Genomic DNA, 19,537 nt, shown 5'->3' on the forward strand with positions numbered 1-19,537 from the left:
AACAGCAGTGAGTACAAGTGGCTCTAAGTTGGGATGACTGTGCAGGGAGGCTACAGCTTCCCTGTGCACCTACCAGAGCAAAGAACAATCTCGATGAAGATCATGAGGTGTCTGTGAGAGGGAGAGAGAGAATGTGTCTGGGCCTTGCACGTGCATATACACATGTTTTAGCCTCACCCACTTCCACCAGTAAACATACCTCGCCTAAGTCACGAATCCGCTTCAAGAACCTTTTTTCAAAAATGGTAGGGTCAATTTCTGCATTAGGCTTTTTCTCCGAAACAATATCAGGATCTGTGGCAAACAGAAATATCAGTGCAAAACAAGTGAGCATTCACTGATTTTTTCCACGCTAAACCTGGAGAACCCCACTTCCTTGTTCCAGAACTAAGAGAAGACAACCAAGCCTTACTGCATGAAGACAGCAGAATAACGGCAAAATGAGAATAAGCAAGACAGCATGTAACTTCTCAGTATGTACTTAAGATTACGGGAGGGGGTGGGCAGACTATGTGGTGATTTTACACCATATATGTGTGCGCACACGCATGCACACATACCTTATATACCAGTTTGCATCTGTCTGCATGGCAAGTGGCTGGGGTTGATTGACAGTTGTATGTAGAATGCGCACCAAGAGTGACAGTTATGACAGTTGAGAAGTGTACAAGAATATTTGTGAATGGAACTGCCAGCTGATGGCTCATTATGTAGTATCATAAAAGTAAACACAGTTGTGCTTCACTAAATGCAATTTTACTTTTAAAAGGGTGCATGAAGTCAGTCTTTACCTACAGCAGAATTATAGCAGCAGTATAAAAAGAAACACTGGCTTTTTGCCTGGGTTAACCAAGGAATAATCCAAGAGAAGGAATCTCTGTTTGCAAGTTTAAAAGGCAACCTCCAATTTTAGTGCAGATATTTGGGGGTGTATGCCATTTGGGCAGCAGCACCCATAGATATGGAGAAAGCCAGAGAGTTCCAGAAAAATATCTACTTCTGCTTCATTGACTATGCAAAAGCCTTTGACTGTGTGGACCACAGCAAACTATGGCAAGTTCTTAAAGGAATGGGAGTGCCTCACCACCTTATCTATCTCCTGAGAAATCTATATGTGGGACAGGAAGCAACAGTTAGAACTGGATACGGAACAACTTATTGGTTCAAAATTGGGAAAGGAGTACGACAAGGCTGTATATTGTCCCCCGGCTTATTTAACTTATATGCAGAATTCATGCGGAAGGCTGGACTGGAGGAATCCCAAACCGGAATTAAGATTGCCGGAAGAAATATCAACAACCTCCGATATGCAGATGACACCACTCTGATGGCAGAAAGTGAGGAGGAATTAAAGAACCTTGTAATGAGGGTGAAAGAGGAGAGTGCACAAAATGTCCTGAAACTCAACATCACAAAAACTAAGATCATGGCCACTGGTCCCATCACCTCCTGGGAAACAGAAGGGGAAGATGTGGAGGCAGTGACAGATTTTAATTTCTTGGGCTCCATGATCACTGCAGATGGTGACAGAAGCCACGAAATTAAAAGACGCCTGCTTCTTGGGAGGAAAGCGATGACAAACCTAGACAGCATCTTAAAAAGCAGCGGCATCACCTTGCCAACAAAAGTCCGAATAGTCAAAGCTATGGTTTTTCCTGTCGTGATGTATGGAAGTGAGAGCTGGACCATAAAGAAAGCAGACCGCCGAAGAATTGATGCCTTTGAATTGTGGTGCTGGAGGAGGCTCTTGAGAGTCCCCTGGACTGCAAGGAGAACCAACCTATCAATTCTAAAGGAAATCAACCCTGAGTGCTCACTGGAAGGACAGATCCTGAAGCTGAGGCTCCAGTACTTTGGCCATCTCATGAGAAGAGAAGACTCCTTGGAAAAGACCTTGATGTTAGGAAAGTGTGACGGCAAGAGGAGAAGGGGACGACAGAGGATGAGATGGCTGGACAGTGTCTGCGAAGCAACCAACATGAAATTGACCCAACTCCGGGAGGCAGTGGAAGATAGGAGTGCCTGACATGCTCTGGTCCATGGGGTCATGAAGAGTCGGACACGACTAAACGACGACCCACAGATATGAAGGGGGTGTGTACTGCAGACAACTAGGATTGAAAAAGAATTGGGAAGAGGCTGTGGTGTTCTAAAGATTACACAAATGTAAGAGTAGGGGGACAGCTTTTATTGGACAACTAAAAAAATCAATCAAATTAAACTGCAAGCTTTTGTGGAGAAAATTCCACTTCATCAGGCTGAGCATACCACTCTCTTCCTAGAACTTTCTGAATAGCAAACATAATAATCTTTTAATGGCTCCATCAAGGAGTTGGCACACTAAGTACTGTTAAGGAATCTCAATGAACAGAAAAACAAACTTAATTAAAATTAGGAAAAGATTAAAAAAACATTCTTACTCTTTTCTTCTAGCTTGTTGATATCTCGCATAATTGCTCTGAAGAATGGTCTCTGATTAGGGTCATAGTGCATGCATTGCTTCATCAGATCAGCTAGCTCCTTGCAAGATGGGGCTGGAAGTGTGAAATGTCCTTCATAAAACCTCTCCTTCTGCACAACAGGGTGGAGAAAAAGTATATTAGTCACACAAATGTAGAAACTACTCCTTTCTTATTCTAAAAGTTCACAAGAAGCTTCCACCAAGAAAATTATCTGTAACTAAGTTTGATTTGGCAAACAATACTTTTTGCAAGGTCAAAAAGTATGTTCAGAATATGCCTTATGATGTACAAGCCTGGTATACTCTAGAAAGAGATCACTCAACTTTTAAGTCTTCTTGTCTTTCTATGTGAGAGGAGAAACAACTATTAAAATCTACACAAGAAAACAATGCCTACTTGAAGCCCTCACAGACTTACCTCTGCTAAGGTCTTGTCTTTCAAAGGTATTTCTCCATTGTAGCAAATCTCCCACAAAGTTGTACCAAAGCTCCACTTATCTGCTGCCACACTTAGATTTTTAGAGTCTTCCACACATTCTGGTGAAAGCCAAGGGATGCGCTCAACACACTCTTAAATGAAGGGAAAGGATTGGAAGAATTTGAGTGAATCATATTATAGGGAATCTACAGTGTTACTTGGATTACTTTAGGAAAAAACAAACATAACAATTGCAAAGTGTCTGTTTCAAAATATGAGATGAAAAGCATATACAGTAGGTGCAGCTATGGTGTGTATATGCCTGAGATTTTTGTTTTATAATTCTAACATGTCAACAAACATATTTTTATAAGAAAATGTCTCATGGGAGTGGACAATGCAATTTTAAGCAACAGAGTGAACAATGACAGAGAACTCTGTGGACAACATCCTAGTATTCAAAATGGTAACATCCTATGCAAATGTTAAAATAACTCAAAGAAACAGTCCAACAGAGAAACAGAGTCAAGAAGATGGTGAGATTCATGTGAAGCAACCATACTGAAATTAGCAGTGTTTGCTTCCAATATACATTTACTTGACAAAACTATCTGTCACCTCTCAGGAGAAAAACTGGGGGGGGGGGGGGCAAGAGTGGAAAGCTTGTTTAAAAGCATCAACTCCAGCAGCCAAAAAGGCAAATTTAAGGTTGGAAACTATTAAAAACAGACTAAAAACAAAATGGCACATCACTCCACCATGACATTTGTTTATGGTATATCCACATTTTAGACCAACCTCTAGTTATTTCACCTCAAAGAGGATCACCAAAAACATGAGGGAAAAAAAATCTAATAGAATCTGGGTTTGGTTATCTTCCTATGAAGAAAAGCTAACATATCTGAGCCGTATAAGCTTTTCTTTTTTAATGGACCAACAGGGACATATGAGGGGTTTATAAGATTTGCATCTATGTTTCTAGCTGCTACTTCACAGTCAAACAGTCAGGGACGTGGACCGGAGTCGCAAGACTTCAGTCGACTTGGATTTAAGTTGTACTGGTGACTCGATTCAGACTTGACTAGGGTTCCTCACCCCATGACTTGGACTCAACTCACGAGTCGGAACCCACCTACACCTTCCTTTTTTTCTGGGAAAAAGCTTGGCTTTAATAGACTCAGACTTGGGACCAAAGACTCTGACTTGGGACTCAGACACAAAGACCTGCCAACATCCCCAGCAACAGTATACTGATATAGTTTCTCTTGCCCTGCCCAGGGTTGCTGGCCTCTATTAGGAGTTAAACTTCATCACACACATTTGAACGTTAGGTGTGAAAATGTCCCAATTAGAACTTTTCGACTCAGAATGACTTGGAATATTTGTACCAATTTTCATCTTTCTGGGTGGCCTGGAAATAATCTAGAGGTGCATTTCCTACCACTTGATTCCAGGAGAAGCTTCAAAAATCTGTCTTTCATTTTCCTCCAGTAAATAGTGTATCTTTATCTATGTGCATACCAGCTTTTTAGACAGTGTGTGAATTGCACATGCATCCAGAGCATGCTGGAAATTTATTTGGGCATTTAAGACAGGATTAAACTGAACACATAATGGAAAGCATCAAGACAATACCAACTCTCTTTCTCTCTCTGTCATCACTATCTTCAGAGTCTTCAGAGCAACATGGAGCCCTGGAAAACCAGACATTCAAGTAATATGGAGAGGCTGCACATGTAAAGGACATTATCCTCTTCAGATCACCACTCTCCACATGAAAAGAGTCATTACAAAAAAACTGCTCTCTTGGCTTATGTGTTCAGGTTAACCCTATGCTAAGCATATGAAGAGAGCTTCTGAATCCCTCCTTTTGTGCAACAAATGTGTAAACACATTTTTTTACATGCCAATGAAGTAACTCAAGAAGTATCCCAATAATTTTAATATCTCTATTAGGGAGAACTATTAAAGGAAATGAATGAATATTGTTTAAAGAATGACAGGGAAAGTTTTCTCAATTTTTCATAACATTAGAGCTCACTATTATCTAATGAGCTTGATGAACAGTCAGCTCAGGACTGGGAAAATATTTACTTCTCAATCTGCATTGCAGAAGTTACTACTGTACTATAGGTAGATAGGTACTTCTAACATTAATATTTCAGTTAATACATCCAATACTAGCACAATCTGGGAGGAAGTATGGACTGTAAGAAGTGCAATTTTTCTGGAAGATACACTAGTGCTGAGATACCTTACAAATACAGTTTTATCACATTAGTAATATAGATGCATGCATTAAGAATAGAAGCATGAGCAAGGCGGTGATATGAAGTTTGTTTTCTTTACTGCCATGATTAAAAACATTACTTTCAAACTGTACCTTGTCTGGACAGCACTGTAACTGGAATTCCTGGGTCACTCAGTTTAATGAAAGGTCCATATTCATTGTCAATTCCTTCTCTTGCCAATAATATGTTTTTTGTGCACACATTTCCATGTACTAGATCTTTGTCCTCCTGCATTTGTGAGGGAGCGCTTAATTAGCATATTCCAACCAGTCTAAACATATTGACTACATTTTTGAAAAGCCTGAAAAAGATACTCTAATAATTCAAAAACACAGTGGCTGGGATACCAATGTACATTAAGTCATGGAAGGTTACCAAAGAATCTCCTTCTCTCTTTCTCTTCCAATAGCAAACTCACATAGTTCAGGAGGAAATTCTTAACCTCCAGAATAAAACTGCTGAGAGTTCACTGATAAGTGACAGAGCGAGGAAGATGGGGACAGGAAATTGTCCGTCTTCAACTCATCACCAACTCATCTTAAATTGAAAATCAGGTGTAATGTAACCTGAGGATGATAAATTGTAAAGTCAACAGAGTTTTGAAAAATGTACCAAAAATTCATAATGCACACTAACAGAAATCTCAGTTCTCTTACTACCCTTCATAGCCAAAATGATACCATTTACAAATAAAAAGAAGGTATCAATGGACAGGAGGGGACAGGAGAATTTTGCAGAAGTAACCCCCCCCCCAAAAAAAACTTCAGAAAACAATGTCAGGATACATCCACCACTCTGACCCTACAGCCCAATGAGCAGAAAACGCTACAGATATGGAATGTACCTTTAGTGATACTAGACTATAATAATTGTTATTGGAGACAAGATCTACAACTCACCAGATAGCTTAATGCACTTGCCAACTGTTTTGCCACTTTGAATTTCCACGGAGTTGTAAGCTTGTCACTTTTGCGGTGCATAAAAAGATCCAGAGGCCCAAATTCAACAAATTCTTCCACCATAATATCTGCAACCATAGGAAAAATCAAATAGGGAAACCCACAGGCAGTTCAGTCTTCAAAATCTTCTGGGAAAGTTGCATTTTGAAACATACATAGTAAAATGGGATTTATTTTTTAAAAATTTGGAAAATAAGAACAATCATAACAGAATAAGTAGAGCTCATTCCCTTAGGTGGGAGGTGATTGGGCTGTATGCTAGCAACATGTGGTGCTGATCAGTGAGATCAGATTCAACAGGGCCAGCCCTTCTCTGCTTCAACCAGCCCCTCTCTTGCTCTCGGTCTTCCTTGCTACCATGCAAACTGCCAGGGAAGGCACAGAACATCTTTGAAATGGCAGCAGTAGGATTGCCTGACATAGTTCTAGCATAACTAATTTTACTGTCACTTCTATTTCAGGATCAGATGGACTAATTCTATAAAAGAAGCCATATCCCTTAATCTGCAAGACTTGAGCAGGGCTGTTGATGACAGGACCTCCTGAAAGTCATTGGCTGAAATCCAGCAGTAAGATACAGTGGGGTCTTGACTTAAGAACGGCTTGAGTTAAGAACATTTTGACTTAAGAACCGCTCTCATAGGAAAATATTGACTTGACTTAAGTACTTAGATTTGAGTTAAGAACTGAAAAAAAACCATGTGGGAGGCAGGGAAAGTGCAAAATTTGAACTTTCACTTAACTGTTGGCCAGTGAAAAGGGTGCCTGTCTGCTTCCTCACTCCTCCCAGCGTTTAGAGAGTGGATTGGGAGACAGTCTTCAGACTGCCTGGTACTGTCCTGCCTGGACTGTATTTTCCCTGCCTTCCCTGAACCTTTCTTGACCTAAGAAAAAAAGAAACAAAATATCCCCCTCTAGTGGTCGAAGGCGGAATAGCAGCTTCCCATTAGTTTCTATGGACGGAAAAGAGCAGATATGGATCAAATGGTTTTCAATGCATTCCTATGGGACATGCAGAATTGACCTGAGAACTTTTTGACTTGAGAACCGCCTTCCAATACGGATTAAGTTCTCAAGTCAAGACCCCACTGTAATTCCTCTGTAAATTCCACTGATTTAATAGATCTACTCGAGTTGTGACTCATTACTGGATTTCAGCTTTTAATTCACAGGGTTGCTCTTAAGTTGGAACACACTTGGCAGCATATTAATACAACACACCTCAAAAGTTGCATTCACAGATAATTACTTACTTTCCACATCCCGGACACAAACTCCATGAAGGAGGACGATGTGTTTATGGGAAATTTGCCTCATCATACTTGCTGTCTCAAAAAATGCCTATTTCAGAAGATAACAAAACAGAGATTTAAAATCAATGAAATTAAAAAAGGATAAAGCAATAAGTCAAAGTACAAAGATACAAATTGTCAACCTGAAAAGGTGGCACATTTTTCAGAAAATGAAACAGCAGCAGTGACACCGGCCATTATATAAAGAGAAGGTAGAGAGAGGAACCTACCAGAGAAATGTCTCTGTGGCTGGGATCCAAGACTTTAAGGAGAACTTTCATCTCTTTTTCATTTTGATAGCTTTCATCATCCTTATAGCTTAGAATTCCAGAGTAAATCTGGGTTCTTGTTCCTCTCCCAAGATGTTCACCCTAAAACATAATGTCATTTCTTCACTTGGAAAATGCAACAATTTTTTAATTTATTTTAGTAACACGCATCCACTGCCATTGCTTACCACAGATAAAAATTAAATGGATACATATTTTGAACTGTAGATTTTCATTAAAAGTGGCATCAATTGTATCATATTAATATGTAAGATACTTTTTCTAAATTAATATCAAATAAGTCCAATGTGATAGACTTAAAAAGAAATTCTATCCAATGAATTAATAACTGCCTTTTTATACTACAATATATTAATGAAATAATTTCAAATTTAATGTAGGTTTGCTTGCAATTTTATTTTAGACTATAAAGTTATCTCCATGAAGAAGGCTTTATGACTGCAATTTATATCCAAAATATATACTAAAATTAAAAGAGGTCTTTAGGAAGATCAGGTTCTGGCTCCATCTGGACATAAAGCTATGAATTAGTGCTGTGACAAATTCTTCCACAATAATATCTGCATATTGAATCACAGTCTTGCATCCACCCACTCCTTCCTTCTCCTCTGGCACCTAGAAGATCACAAGTCTCTGCTTCCATTTTAGAAACACTACAGCCTGCTGAGCCATCCAATTGTGACATAAAATAGTTACTCTTTATCACAATTGGTCGAAACAACCCAAATTCTAACCATGAGTTATAATACTGGCTTGTTTCAACAAATCTTAGTGAAGATTATCCACAGTTTGTCAGAATCAGGTGACAATGCAAGTCATGGTTAACCTAAAATGGAACTGAAATCTTCCAAACACTACCTGTAGTTATTCCAGATGAGGAAAGGAGGAGAGGTGTATGCAAGACTGCGAGAGACTGAACAAGTGATAGGTAAGCACTATATCCAAATGCATCAATTTTGTACTTGGCAAGATTCTGAATGTTAATTATTTCATTGCAAAAATGTAGCATTTTTAAATCTCTCACCTAAAAAGCAACATGGCCCATAACTCTTTCAAGAAGTAGGTTACCAAATGCATTTTATTTGACTGAATAATTACCCTATATAATAAGAAGTGTATCATTTTAGAAAAGGAAGAAAGATAGTTATGAAATTTGTCTGAAGAAACATAGAGAGGCATAATAATTTGATTATTACAATAGATTTTAATATTTGGATACTTATTGCTTTTATTGTCAAATATTGTCTTAATGATATAAGCTGCCTCGGGTCCTTTTTAAAGAGAAAGATGGGGCAAAAATACTTTAAATAAATAAATAATAGAGACTTTGGAGTTAGGTGAGCACAATTTGCTGCATTTTCTTAGACATCACCATTAAGAAAACCTCAAGAATCACGAGAAAAGCATATGCTCATGAAATGTTTTAACATCTAAAATCACTTACTTGCATGATTTCTTCTTTAAGGATTCGATGGAAGCTCAACTGACCTAAAGGGCAAACTGGCTGCCATTCTTGAGATTTTTTTGTAGCCACTAGCAAGTTGGAGATTTCTAGAAAGAGAAAGATGTGCTAGTAAAATTCAAATAGATTTGCATGCCATTTTTTAGCGATTTGTTTACAAAAGTCTGCATTGGGATAATATGGCAAGAAGGAGAAACATGCATTGTATAATTTTCAACACAGTCCTGCTCAAACAGCCAACACAGAGACTGGAGCCCAGATATTGGTTAGGTTAGGTCACTGGCTCTTAACCTTGGGTTACTCAGGAGTTTTGGACTGCAGCTCCCAGAAGCCTTCACCACCAACTGTGCTGGCTGGGATTTCTGGGAGTTGCAGTTCAAAAACATCCGAGCAACAAAGGTTAAGAACCACTGGGTTAGGTTATAGGATTTGGTGTGGGGGAGTCTGTTACTATCCTTTCAGCACTGTCTCACAACCACCCTGAGCTGGTGATTTAAATCACACATAAAAGTTCTTTAGAAGTAAAAGTACGACACAAACTCAAATGGGTAAATAAAGTAAGCTACGTCCAAAAACAGTTCAGAGCATGTGCCTCTAAGGTCAAAAGGGTTTCCAGTTTTGGTTGCCATCCATCATCCGGCCATGTACACCACTGTTCTTCTACCTGCGAATGTAGTGCAGCATGGAAGACAACCTGCTAACCAGGTAAAATTACTTGCATGATTGCCCTTGTGTGAACACACAAATCAATGGAGTTCTGCCAGAACAGTCAACTTGTACATTACAGAATGCTAAACCAATACACTACATAATATTTGAAGTGACATCTAATTATTAGAATATCTCTCTTGTACAATACATTATTTTCAAGTGGGGCTAATACTGTAGTAAACTTTGCAATGAAGCATTAGAATGGAAGACACATGTACATCTTCCTAGAAGGATTTATCTATCTCTTACTCCAGGTAGTATAAAATTGCTGATTTCTTCTTCACAATATGGCCCTCTCCAAGACAAAATTAGTATTTGGAGTGACTATTAGAGATTGGCATGAATTAAAAAACAAATAATCAAATTCATTTAAAAATCGCTAATTTGTCAATTTGTATTTGCATGACTCAATGGCCCCAATGAATATGAATCAATGAATTTTTAGTGATTTTTTATTCATCAGGCTATAAAATGGCTCCCAAGGCACCTAGAGACAACAAAATTGCAGGGAAGCCTCCTCTGATTTTCCTCTACAATCCCTCCCAGTTTGGTGAAGACTGGGTTTCAGATGTCCAGGTTATACACCCACGAAGGGCTCCCCTAAGAAAGTTCCCTCCAAAATCACAGATAAGCTTTTACCTACTCTCCTTTACAACCCCTCCAAGTTTGGTGAAGAGTGAAGGGCACTCTCCTGTGGGGGCACTTTATGGGTGTATAACTTCAATGCCTGAAACCCAAACTTCATCAAACTTGGAAGGATTATAGAGGAGAATCAGCAGAGGCTTCTCTGTAGTTTTAGTGTGTCTAGGTGCTGGGAGGGGATTTCCTGGGGGATTACTTGTAAGTATATAACTTGGACATCTGAAACCCAAACTTCACCAAACTTATAGGGCTTATAGAGGATAGTCATGGGAAGCTTTCCTGCAAATTTGGTTTCTCTACATGCTTGGAGGATGTTTCATAGGGTTTTAAAGTAAAAAACAAATTGACAAATCAATTTGTCGGTTTATCAACCGCAAGTCTTAGTATTAGGAACACACACATTACAGTGGTGCCTCGCTTAACGGGCACTCCGTTTAGCGATGAAATCGCTTAGCGATGACTTTTTTGGAGCGTTTTTTCGCTCCGTTTAGCAATGGGCTTATGGGCGATTTTCACTTAGCGATGGTTGGAACCATGCTTCGCACAGCGATTAAATTTTGGGTCCCCTGTTTCGCTTAACGATGGTTTAAACAGCCTCATGTTTGCTGTTTTTTAAATGTTTTTCTGTTATTTATAAAGTTAAAGTTTACTGTTTAAAATGTTTGAAATCATAAAGTGCACTTAATAAACCCTTTGTTAACCAAATTTGACTTTGTTCTGACTCTTTTTTTAATTTGTTGTTGTATTTTCCCCCCCCATTGAGATGCATTGAATAGGTTTCAATGCATTTCAGTTGGGGAACTACGTTTCGCTTAGTGATGAAATCGCTTAGCAGCAATTTTTCGGAACAAATTAACATCGCTAAGCGAGGCGCCACTGTACAGTAAAATATTATATCAAGCTTAAATGAGCATGAAATCACAGGGATACCAACAAATTGTTCTCTCTAAGCAGGACAGATAGTTCTATGTTCTTTTCTATGAAATACTAATTAAAGACACTACCTCTTGGTTTAGGCTGACAGCATCGCTTGAGAGTGAAGACTATATTATCCGTTCTAAGGACCTGCCCTTTTAAATGGTCCATCAATTCCTTCAAAGATGGAAAGAATTTATCAGATCCATGTAAGAGACAGCCATCTTTTTTCATTTCAATTTGGAAGTTCTTGTAATGTTTGGGAGGATTTATCAGTTGCTGCAGAGAAAGAGAAAGGACAGCAGAGATCAGAAGTCATTCTTAAGTTAATACAAAAATGTAGAAAATAATTAGAATAAACGTATCCCTTAAAAATGCCAATGGATGCAATGAAATAATTCCCAAGACTGATTTTACGTCCATTGACTGAAGCATTTTGACCTTATCTTGTAGCATACTCCAGAAACTCTGGATGATTCCCTGTAAGATCTGAGAAAAACCATATTCCAGATTTATTTCAAATCTAGAATGGAGATGGTGATCATTAGTCCTATAACAACAGTACTATGGCAGAGGGATTTCAGATCTGCTTCGTTTGTTACCAAACCTTGCTGATTGATATCTAACTATAACTACATTTTATGCCAAATGGTAAGAAGTAGATATTACAGATGAATAAAAACAACTATGCTCAAACTAAACTATAGTTTATTAACCAGTGACAATTCTTCTAAACTTCCTTGCCCTGCAGCTGACTAGACTGACAGCTTAAACCACAGGAAAATATATGGGAGTCAGCAAGTTCCAGCTTCTAGGCAAGTTGGGAGAAGTATTACACTCATGCTGGATTCTCAGAAGCATCAACACTGCTAACAATGAATCTCAACCTAACTTTTTAAGTTATGTTCTACATATCAAGATATTCTTTACTAATAAAACCACTGTGCATGCCACTGATACAAATTAAAACCATAAAAATTAATCATACCTGTGAGTCTTCTGTACATATTACAGTCAAGAGGATGTTATTGAAGTCAGTACAGTTCCACCTCAGCACATACGTGCCCTCCTCATTGCCTTCCTGCTTCAATTTGTTGATAGCATATTCTGTGCTGAAATTGTTTACAAATGAGTAATTATATTCACACACAATTTAATACCCCTTTGAAAGCAAGCCTGCCTTTTAAGTTCCAGAGAGCTAGATGTGTTAGTCTGCAGTCTGTTGCAAAAGAACACCAATCTTTTGGCATCTTAAAGACTAACTTGATTCAATCATCAGAGACTGCAGCCAAGAAATCATTAAGATGGTTGGAAGGGAAACAATGAAGGAACCGCAAAAGATGTGTCACTGAAGACCAAGACAAAGGTCATTGTACAATGGTGCCTCGCTTAACGAGCGCACTGTATAACGATGAATTCGCATAGCGATCCCTTTTTTTGGATCGCTAATGTGAAGGCATCCCAACCGCCGCAATGGGCAAAACTTGCATTGCGACGCCTGTGGATCAGCTGTTCGGCGGTTTCAAAATGGCCACCGGATGCCCAAAATGGCCACGTGCAGCATTTTCACGCCCTGCCCTCGCTTACCGAGGGCGCGAAAATGGCTGTGGATGGGGAAAACTTCGATTAACGGTGAGTACAGAAGCCATTGGAACGCATTAAACTAAGTTTAATGCATTCCAATGGCATTTTCCATTCCGTTTAGCGATGTTTTCTTATAGCGATGGTTAATCCAGAACGGATTAACCTCGCTATGCGGGGCACCACTGTATTCCTAATTACTATGTAAGGAAGTGAAACCTGGAGAGCGATAAAAGCTGATAAGGAAAAAAAAACTTGATTCATCTGAAATGTGATATAAGCTGTACGAGGATCACAGACTGCCAGAAAGACAAACCAGTGGATTTTAGATCAAATTAAGCCTGAACTTATAGAAGGAAAAACAATTAAATGACAAGACTCACTAGAAAAAGAAATAATGCTGGGAAAACCTGAGGGCAGCAGGGGAAAAAAAGAAAGAAAGTCTGAATGTGAGATGAGTTGACTCAATAAAGCCACAGCTTTAGTTTGCTAACAGCTTACTGACTGTTAACAATAGGACACTCTGAAGGTCACTAATTCATAAGATTGCCGTAAATTAGAAAAAAAAATGACATCAAAAACTAATGAGTTTAATTAAACTTTTGAGAACCATAATACTCTTCTTCAGGTGCATGAAGAAATGGCCTACAGTCCATGAAAACATATCTCAAATAAATCCTGACCTTCTAACTGTTATTTGTTACCAAATACATTATAAAGGGTTTATTCCAGATGATGAAACAAAACCAGGCTACATTTTTAAAACACTGTAATCTTTTTTTAAAAATACTTGTACTTGAAAACAGAGGTCACCAAAATTTAGTGGAAAGAATTTTGACTGCAGAATCTAGAATATGAAATTCCATTTTTATGGCCCAAAATGTCTGGCTAAGGGCTGGGGAGTGACAATCTCACAAATTGTGCTTTTGATACAGATTAACACTTTCATTGATGTCTCAGTGCTACATAACAGTTGTTTACAAAATGATTAATTACGAAAGAAAGTACCTAGGAGAAACTGCATGAGACTTGCACGTTGTACTCAAATGTGCCTACTCAGATCCTGCATGAACATGATTCTTCAGTGAGTCCCCAATTTACACATCAAGTTTCTCACACTAAAGCAAAGTCTGCTGCTTTTATATTACACACACACACACACACACACACACACACACACACACACACACACACACACACACACACACACACACACACACACACACACACACACACACACACACACACACACACACACACACACACACACACACACACACACACACCCCGCCCCATAGTGTGCCAAGAAATCGCTGGGAGGTTTACAAGTTAATTATGCAAGCTACACATTGCCCCCCCCCCCCACCAGCAAGCTGGGTACTCATTTTACCACCCTCGGAAGGATAGAAGGTTGCGTCAACCTTGAGCCGGCTACCTGGGATTGAACCCCAGGTCGTGAGCAGTTTTGGCTGCAGTACAGCAGTTTAACTACTGTGCCACGAGGCTCATTCAGAAAGCCCAAATACACATGGTGGCATCCATTCTTATTTCTACATCATCACCTCTTTGGTTTCTCTTCCAGAAATCAACAAAAAAACTTGAAAAGATCCTATGTCATGTTATATACTCTCAACATGAAAATCCCATTCCTAGAAAACAGAAGAATTATTTAAATAAATGTTACTGCCTCCCTTATAAAGCAGAGTGTTGGAAGGAGGTTTACATACCAAATTGGACCGTGGCAGCCATTTTTAATGTTGTGTTCTATCAAGGGTGGTGCAACATCTGTGCAGAGATAGTGGTGTGCATCTGCAGTAAGTCTGAAGTATCCATCCACCAATGCAGCAAATGATAACGCCTCCTCATGTGAAGATAGTTTAAGTTCCTAGAATGGTTAATTTTATACAGAATTATTCTGCTTCAGGTAAAAGACAGCAGTAGTCAACATTCAGCAATCTTACTTTAAGCTTCATGCACCTACCATTACTATGAATCTATTATTTCTACAACTGAGGAAAATTCTCATTTGAAGTTAAGATTGCTAAAGAAATGTTGAGGAGAACAAAGGCCTTTTAACATGAAATCATACTATAAAATTATATCATATTAAGAACCATTTAACTGTGAGGCAATGCCCTTTGTTTCCTTTTCCTTGCTTTATGCAGAAATGAAGAAGAAATGTTTGGAGGGATGAGAGAACACAGGCCACTTATAGTTGCAAGACACCTTCCTACAGTATATGTAGACTTGAGAGTTTTACAGTCAAGACATATTCATAGCATTAGTACAGGAGTGGAAATTCTCCCATTCTTTCCATCAGTATAAGGTAAGGATTGTAATGTACATTATAGATGGACGATACAGTATCAAGGAGATACCAGCTTGGAAACTACCCTGTTTCCCGGAAAATAAGACGTAACCCAAAAAAGCCCTAGTATGATTTTTCAGGATGCTCGTAATATAAGCCCTACCCCCAAAATAAGCCCCAGTTAAGTGAAACCCCACCCTCCACCATTGTGCAGCAACCAGAAAAAGATGGCATGACTATATTTGAATAAATGTAGATTGTTGTACATGAAAAAAATAAATAAAACTTTCCCTGAAAATAAGCCCTAATGTGTTTTTTCTTTTTTTGGGGAGCAAAAATATAAGACCCTGTCTTATTTTCGGGGAAACACAGTATTAGCATGTTGTGCACATGTATTTATGAGAAGAAGAACACTTGCCATCCGTTTGTTATCTTGTCTGCAGATCCAGACTACGGAATCCTTGATAACAAGGTGAGTAATTTCAGGGAAGTAACAAAAGCTGCTCCACCTTTCTTCTTTCTTGTTTTTTTCTTCATTTTTCTTGGCTTTATTGTCTGACTTTTTTCTCTTTGTTTTATGTTTTTCTTTCTCACTCTGTGTAACCTGGTTGAAGCAAGTACATGTACATTAAAAGAGGGCAGAGGTAGAAGACTGCATTACTTCAAATAACTCTGCATATGTATGAAAAACAAATAAAGATTAGTTACAAAAATAGTGAAAGATAAAATGATAATCCAATTATTTGAGCATACTGTGCTGGTCTACACATAACCAATTTCTTACAAAGGGCTCCTTGATGCACATAGAGGGATCTGGGGGCACAGATTTGACCCTTAAACCTCCAGAATTAGAAACTGCTTCATAACATCAAGCTCTAATGAAGTCCTACTAACTAAATAAAATACATCTAGCAGTTCCTGTTCTGGCTTATTACAAATGAGGGTCAGGGAAACTCTTTATGATGTCACAACCCACAAGCCTCCTTTGCTACTCTCAAACAAGCCAGTTCTTATAAAACCATTCCTCTTGTGGTTTGTTTTACTTAATGGTGGTAAAGGGATGCAACAGGCTGTGTGGCTTAGTTTCTACTAAGCCAGGACTACTGGATTAACATTATTGTGAATACTGTACTGCTGTGGACTGGTATGGATTTTCATTAATGATGAGGTCAAAGAAATTTACTGCAGTAAGCCTGTATCTTTCTGCTTTTGAAAATATTAATATTATATAGATATTCTTTGTGCCTACATTTTAGAAAAATCAACTGAATCTGCACCCCCAATGGTTGTATCCAAATATATCATACAGTGCAATGGTACAGATTATTGAAAGGATGGCACCAATACACAATGCAACTTGTGCTAATTATTTCTCGAATGTCATTAATAGGTAGCTGTGTCATCCGCCCAAGTCATGAATATTAATGTAATATCTGCTTAGATCAATGGGAGTACTGGAGGGGTGGAGTAACAAGATATAAGAGGCACAGCAGGAGGAGAGAGAGTTAGTTGAAGACTTAAGTGAAGGAGTTTGAGAGTTGGAGTTGAGGAGATTGAGAGATTGCGGGAGAGCTGGAAGAGTTTTTGGAGTTTGGGTGGGAGAGTGGTGGCTGAGAGAGGATGAAGGAGGATGTTTGTTAAGAATTAACAATATTGCTTGAACTATCATCATCTGTAATAATAAACAATTTCTATTTGGTTCTTTTAAAATAACATACAGCCTGGACCTCAGTCATTAATAATAATGTTGATGTAATCAACTGGTGGCAGCTGAAAGACACGTAGCGTGAGCTCTTAGTTAGGTGAAACAACCAGGGTCCACATGGGAATCGTGACAGTAGCTTTCGTTACAAATCTCTTGCCGTTGTACCAAATATCTACTTTGATAGCAAACACAGCTTTCAGTACAATTCACTTGCTGCTATAAATTGCTGCTAACTTTGAAAGAATAGACTACCTCCTTTTATTTTATTTATTAATCTGCAACATTATAATCCTTGATATTTTCAACAGAAACTCCTCTTCACCTACTATCTTTTTCAGTTCTATCACATACTCTCAGGAGCTAGACAGAAATGTATCAATTAATGTATGGTTTCACTAAAGCTTAAATGCCTGGATAAGCTACCTTATTAAGATTTTTTTTAAAAAAAACCCAACACTTTGCTGATTTTATTACAGCTCACTTTCTTAACACCTGTGAATGTATGATACGCACAGATGGTTTAAGTCGCCACTGGATTCCATGGTTGCCTGTTACCATCACTTCATATTGAGGAATGACGTCATAGGCATCAAAGTTGAAATTCATCTCATTCTCTGATGAAATCTGCAATGAAGTTGTCTCAAATATTTCCGCTCCATAATATTTTGTTAACGTCTCCATTGTTGACAAGTATTTTAGTTTCAGATCATGTGGGGTAACACTGCCATCACAAATTGTCTTGTTGTTAAATTCCTTTAGAAAATCCTTGAAAACATTATTTATCCGTATTCTGGTTAAAATGTTCTTTTGTTTTATGGTCTTGTTCAGAGTTTCTGGAATATACCGTTTATAGCTGAAAAATATTATTAAATATTCAATATTTTATAAAAAAATACAAATATGCATGTACTGCTCCTGTCAATATACTCTTTTCTCAAAACTGCAAAGCAGAACATTCATTCCATGCAAACCAGAATGCATGAGTATAAAAAGCTTCAGAAAAAAATATATGTTACTGAAAAAATATAAATAAAAGTCCACCATCAACAGCTTTGGTGCAACATATTCATATATATGCAGCCAATTTACTATCATTTCTCTGATATAACCTCTCCTTGAAATTTTGTTTAAACTTGCAACATATTCACATATATGCAACCAATTTACTATCATTTCTCCACTATAATTTCCCCTTGAAATTTTGTTTAAACCTCGAACAGTTTATGTATCAAAAAAAAATTCTTATTTCTCCAGTAATGGGCCTGAGTCAAAGTTCCTTAACCATTTCAGAAATTCATTTCTGAAGTTACTTCCCAACATCTATTCAGGAATATAGAGCAAAAGTAGAAATATCCACTGTCTTCTCTACTGTCAATTAACTAGCCAGAAAAATATAATCAACTATATATAACTCTCCTTCTAACTTCTCACACATCAGACAAAAAAAGGGAACTATATGAAGAACAATACCCAACTCCTTCTGACTCACCTGATGTCCCTGGGAAGTTCTGGCAACCTCAGTTTTTTTTTAATTGCATAGTGCGTGATTGCAAGTACAGCCATGCCCAGGCATTCATTTTCAATTTCATGAATCTCCTGATCATTCTTAGGGTCCCGAACAGGTGCAAAACATCTTACCAAATCATTTTGCCCCTAAATTGAAAAATAAGTGTTATCTATTTTAGTTAAATGCAGAGTTGTATCACTTCAACCTCAAAATACACATACAAAAACCAAGCTATGTACACAGACATGTTAAGCAGAACACCAATAGTGCTTCGTTCCTCTCCAAAAATAAATAAATAAATAAATAACAATCCCCCCCCACAGAGAATGTACAAATAAACAATGCCACCAAACACTGTCTTGATCAAAATGTACTATGTAAAAGGAGCTGCAACTTAATACTAATTTTTGAAAGTTTCATTTTATGTATGGACTGCTTTTCTGCACATATGCATTCAAAGTGTAGAATTCAAACTACCAAACAACTCAATGAAGAACAGAAAACCATTAAACTTTTTTTTCAAAAAACAGACATCCGTTTCAAGTTTATACTAGTAATTTTTTTTAAAAAAAGTGGTGGGAAGAATACAGCCTCATGACCCTCAGATACCATCTCTACCACTGAAGAAGCAAAGATAAATTTTAGAGTTATAACAGAATTAAGTAGATGCTATTGTAATAGCAAATATAAAACATCTAACAATTCTCTCATAAAAATCACTTGCCTGTGCAAAAAGATATTCCAGCGAATTAGCATCAAGGAGAGGTGTTCCTTCTTGCATTTGTTTCTTTTCATAAGAATTTTTTGCTTTCTTCGGTGAATGTCTCCATACAAATGGCTCATTTTCATTTGTCCCATGCCAATTAGTAAAATAAAACCTTGAGAAAATATAGATTTAAGGAAGCCACTCTGAGTTACATATAAATTAACATCTTGGTGTATAACTGGAAAATAAAAACTGCAAATATCAAAATGGAACACAGGTCAAAAATATA

At 38.0% G+C, this 19,537-nt stretch overlaps 1 protein-coding gene across 3 annotated transcripts in view; it reads right to left on the reverse strand.

Moving 5' to 3' along the window:
- JAK1 (Janus kinase 1) overlaps window positions 1–19,537 on the reverse strand; it is a 59,156-nt gene that overhangs the window by 11,729 nt on the left and 27,890 nt on the right. For all 3 annotated transcript variants that reach the window (XM_020806099.3, XM_020806100.3, XM_078392948.1), the window contains 15 exons: window positions 19,267–19,420; window positions 18,525–18,688; window positions 17,549–17,888; window positions 15,749–15,934; window positions 14,750–14,907; window positions 12,430–12,553; window positions 11,531–11,720; window positions 9,156–9,262; window positions 7,652–7,792; window positions 7,383–7,470; window positions 6,070–6,197; window positions 5,263–5,398; window positions 2,880–3,031; window positions 2,421–2,571; window positions 200–294 (listed from right to left, as the gene is read on the reverse strand). In XM_020806099.3, coding sequence (XP_020661758.3) covers window positions 200–294; window positions 2,421–2,571; window positions 2,880–3,031; window positions 5,263–5,398; window positions 6,070–6,197; window positions 7,383–7,470; window positions 7,652–7,792; window positions 9,156–9,262; window positions 11,531–11,720; window positions 12,430–12,553; window positions 14,750–14,907; window positions 15,749–15,934; window positions 17,549–17,888; window positions 18,525–18,688; window positions 19,267–19,420 — 2,314 coding nt within the window. The remainder of the gene's footprint in view (window positions 1–199; window positions 295–2,420; window positions 2,572–2,879; window positions 3,032–5,262; window positions 5,399–6,069; window positions 6,198–7,382; window positions 7,471–7,651; window positions 7,793–9,155; window positions 9,263–11,530; window positions 11,721–12,429; window positions 12,554–14,749; window positions 14,908–15,748; window positions 15,935–17,548; window positions 17,889–18,524; window positions 18,689–19,266; window positions 19,421–19,537) is intronic.

Source organism: Pogona vitticeps, chromosome 4 (assembly GCF_051106095.1).
Source record: "Pogona vitticeps strain Pit_001003342236 chromosome 4, PviZW2.1, whole genome shotgun sequence".
Lineage (NCBI taxonomy): Eukaryota > Metazoa > Chordata > Lepidosauria > Squamata > Agamidae > Pogona > Pogona vitticeps.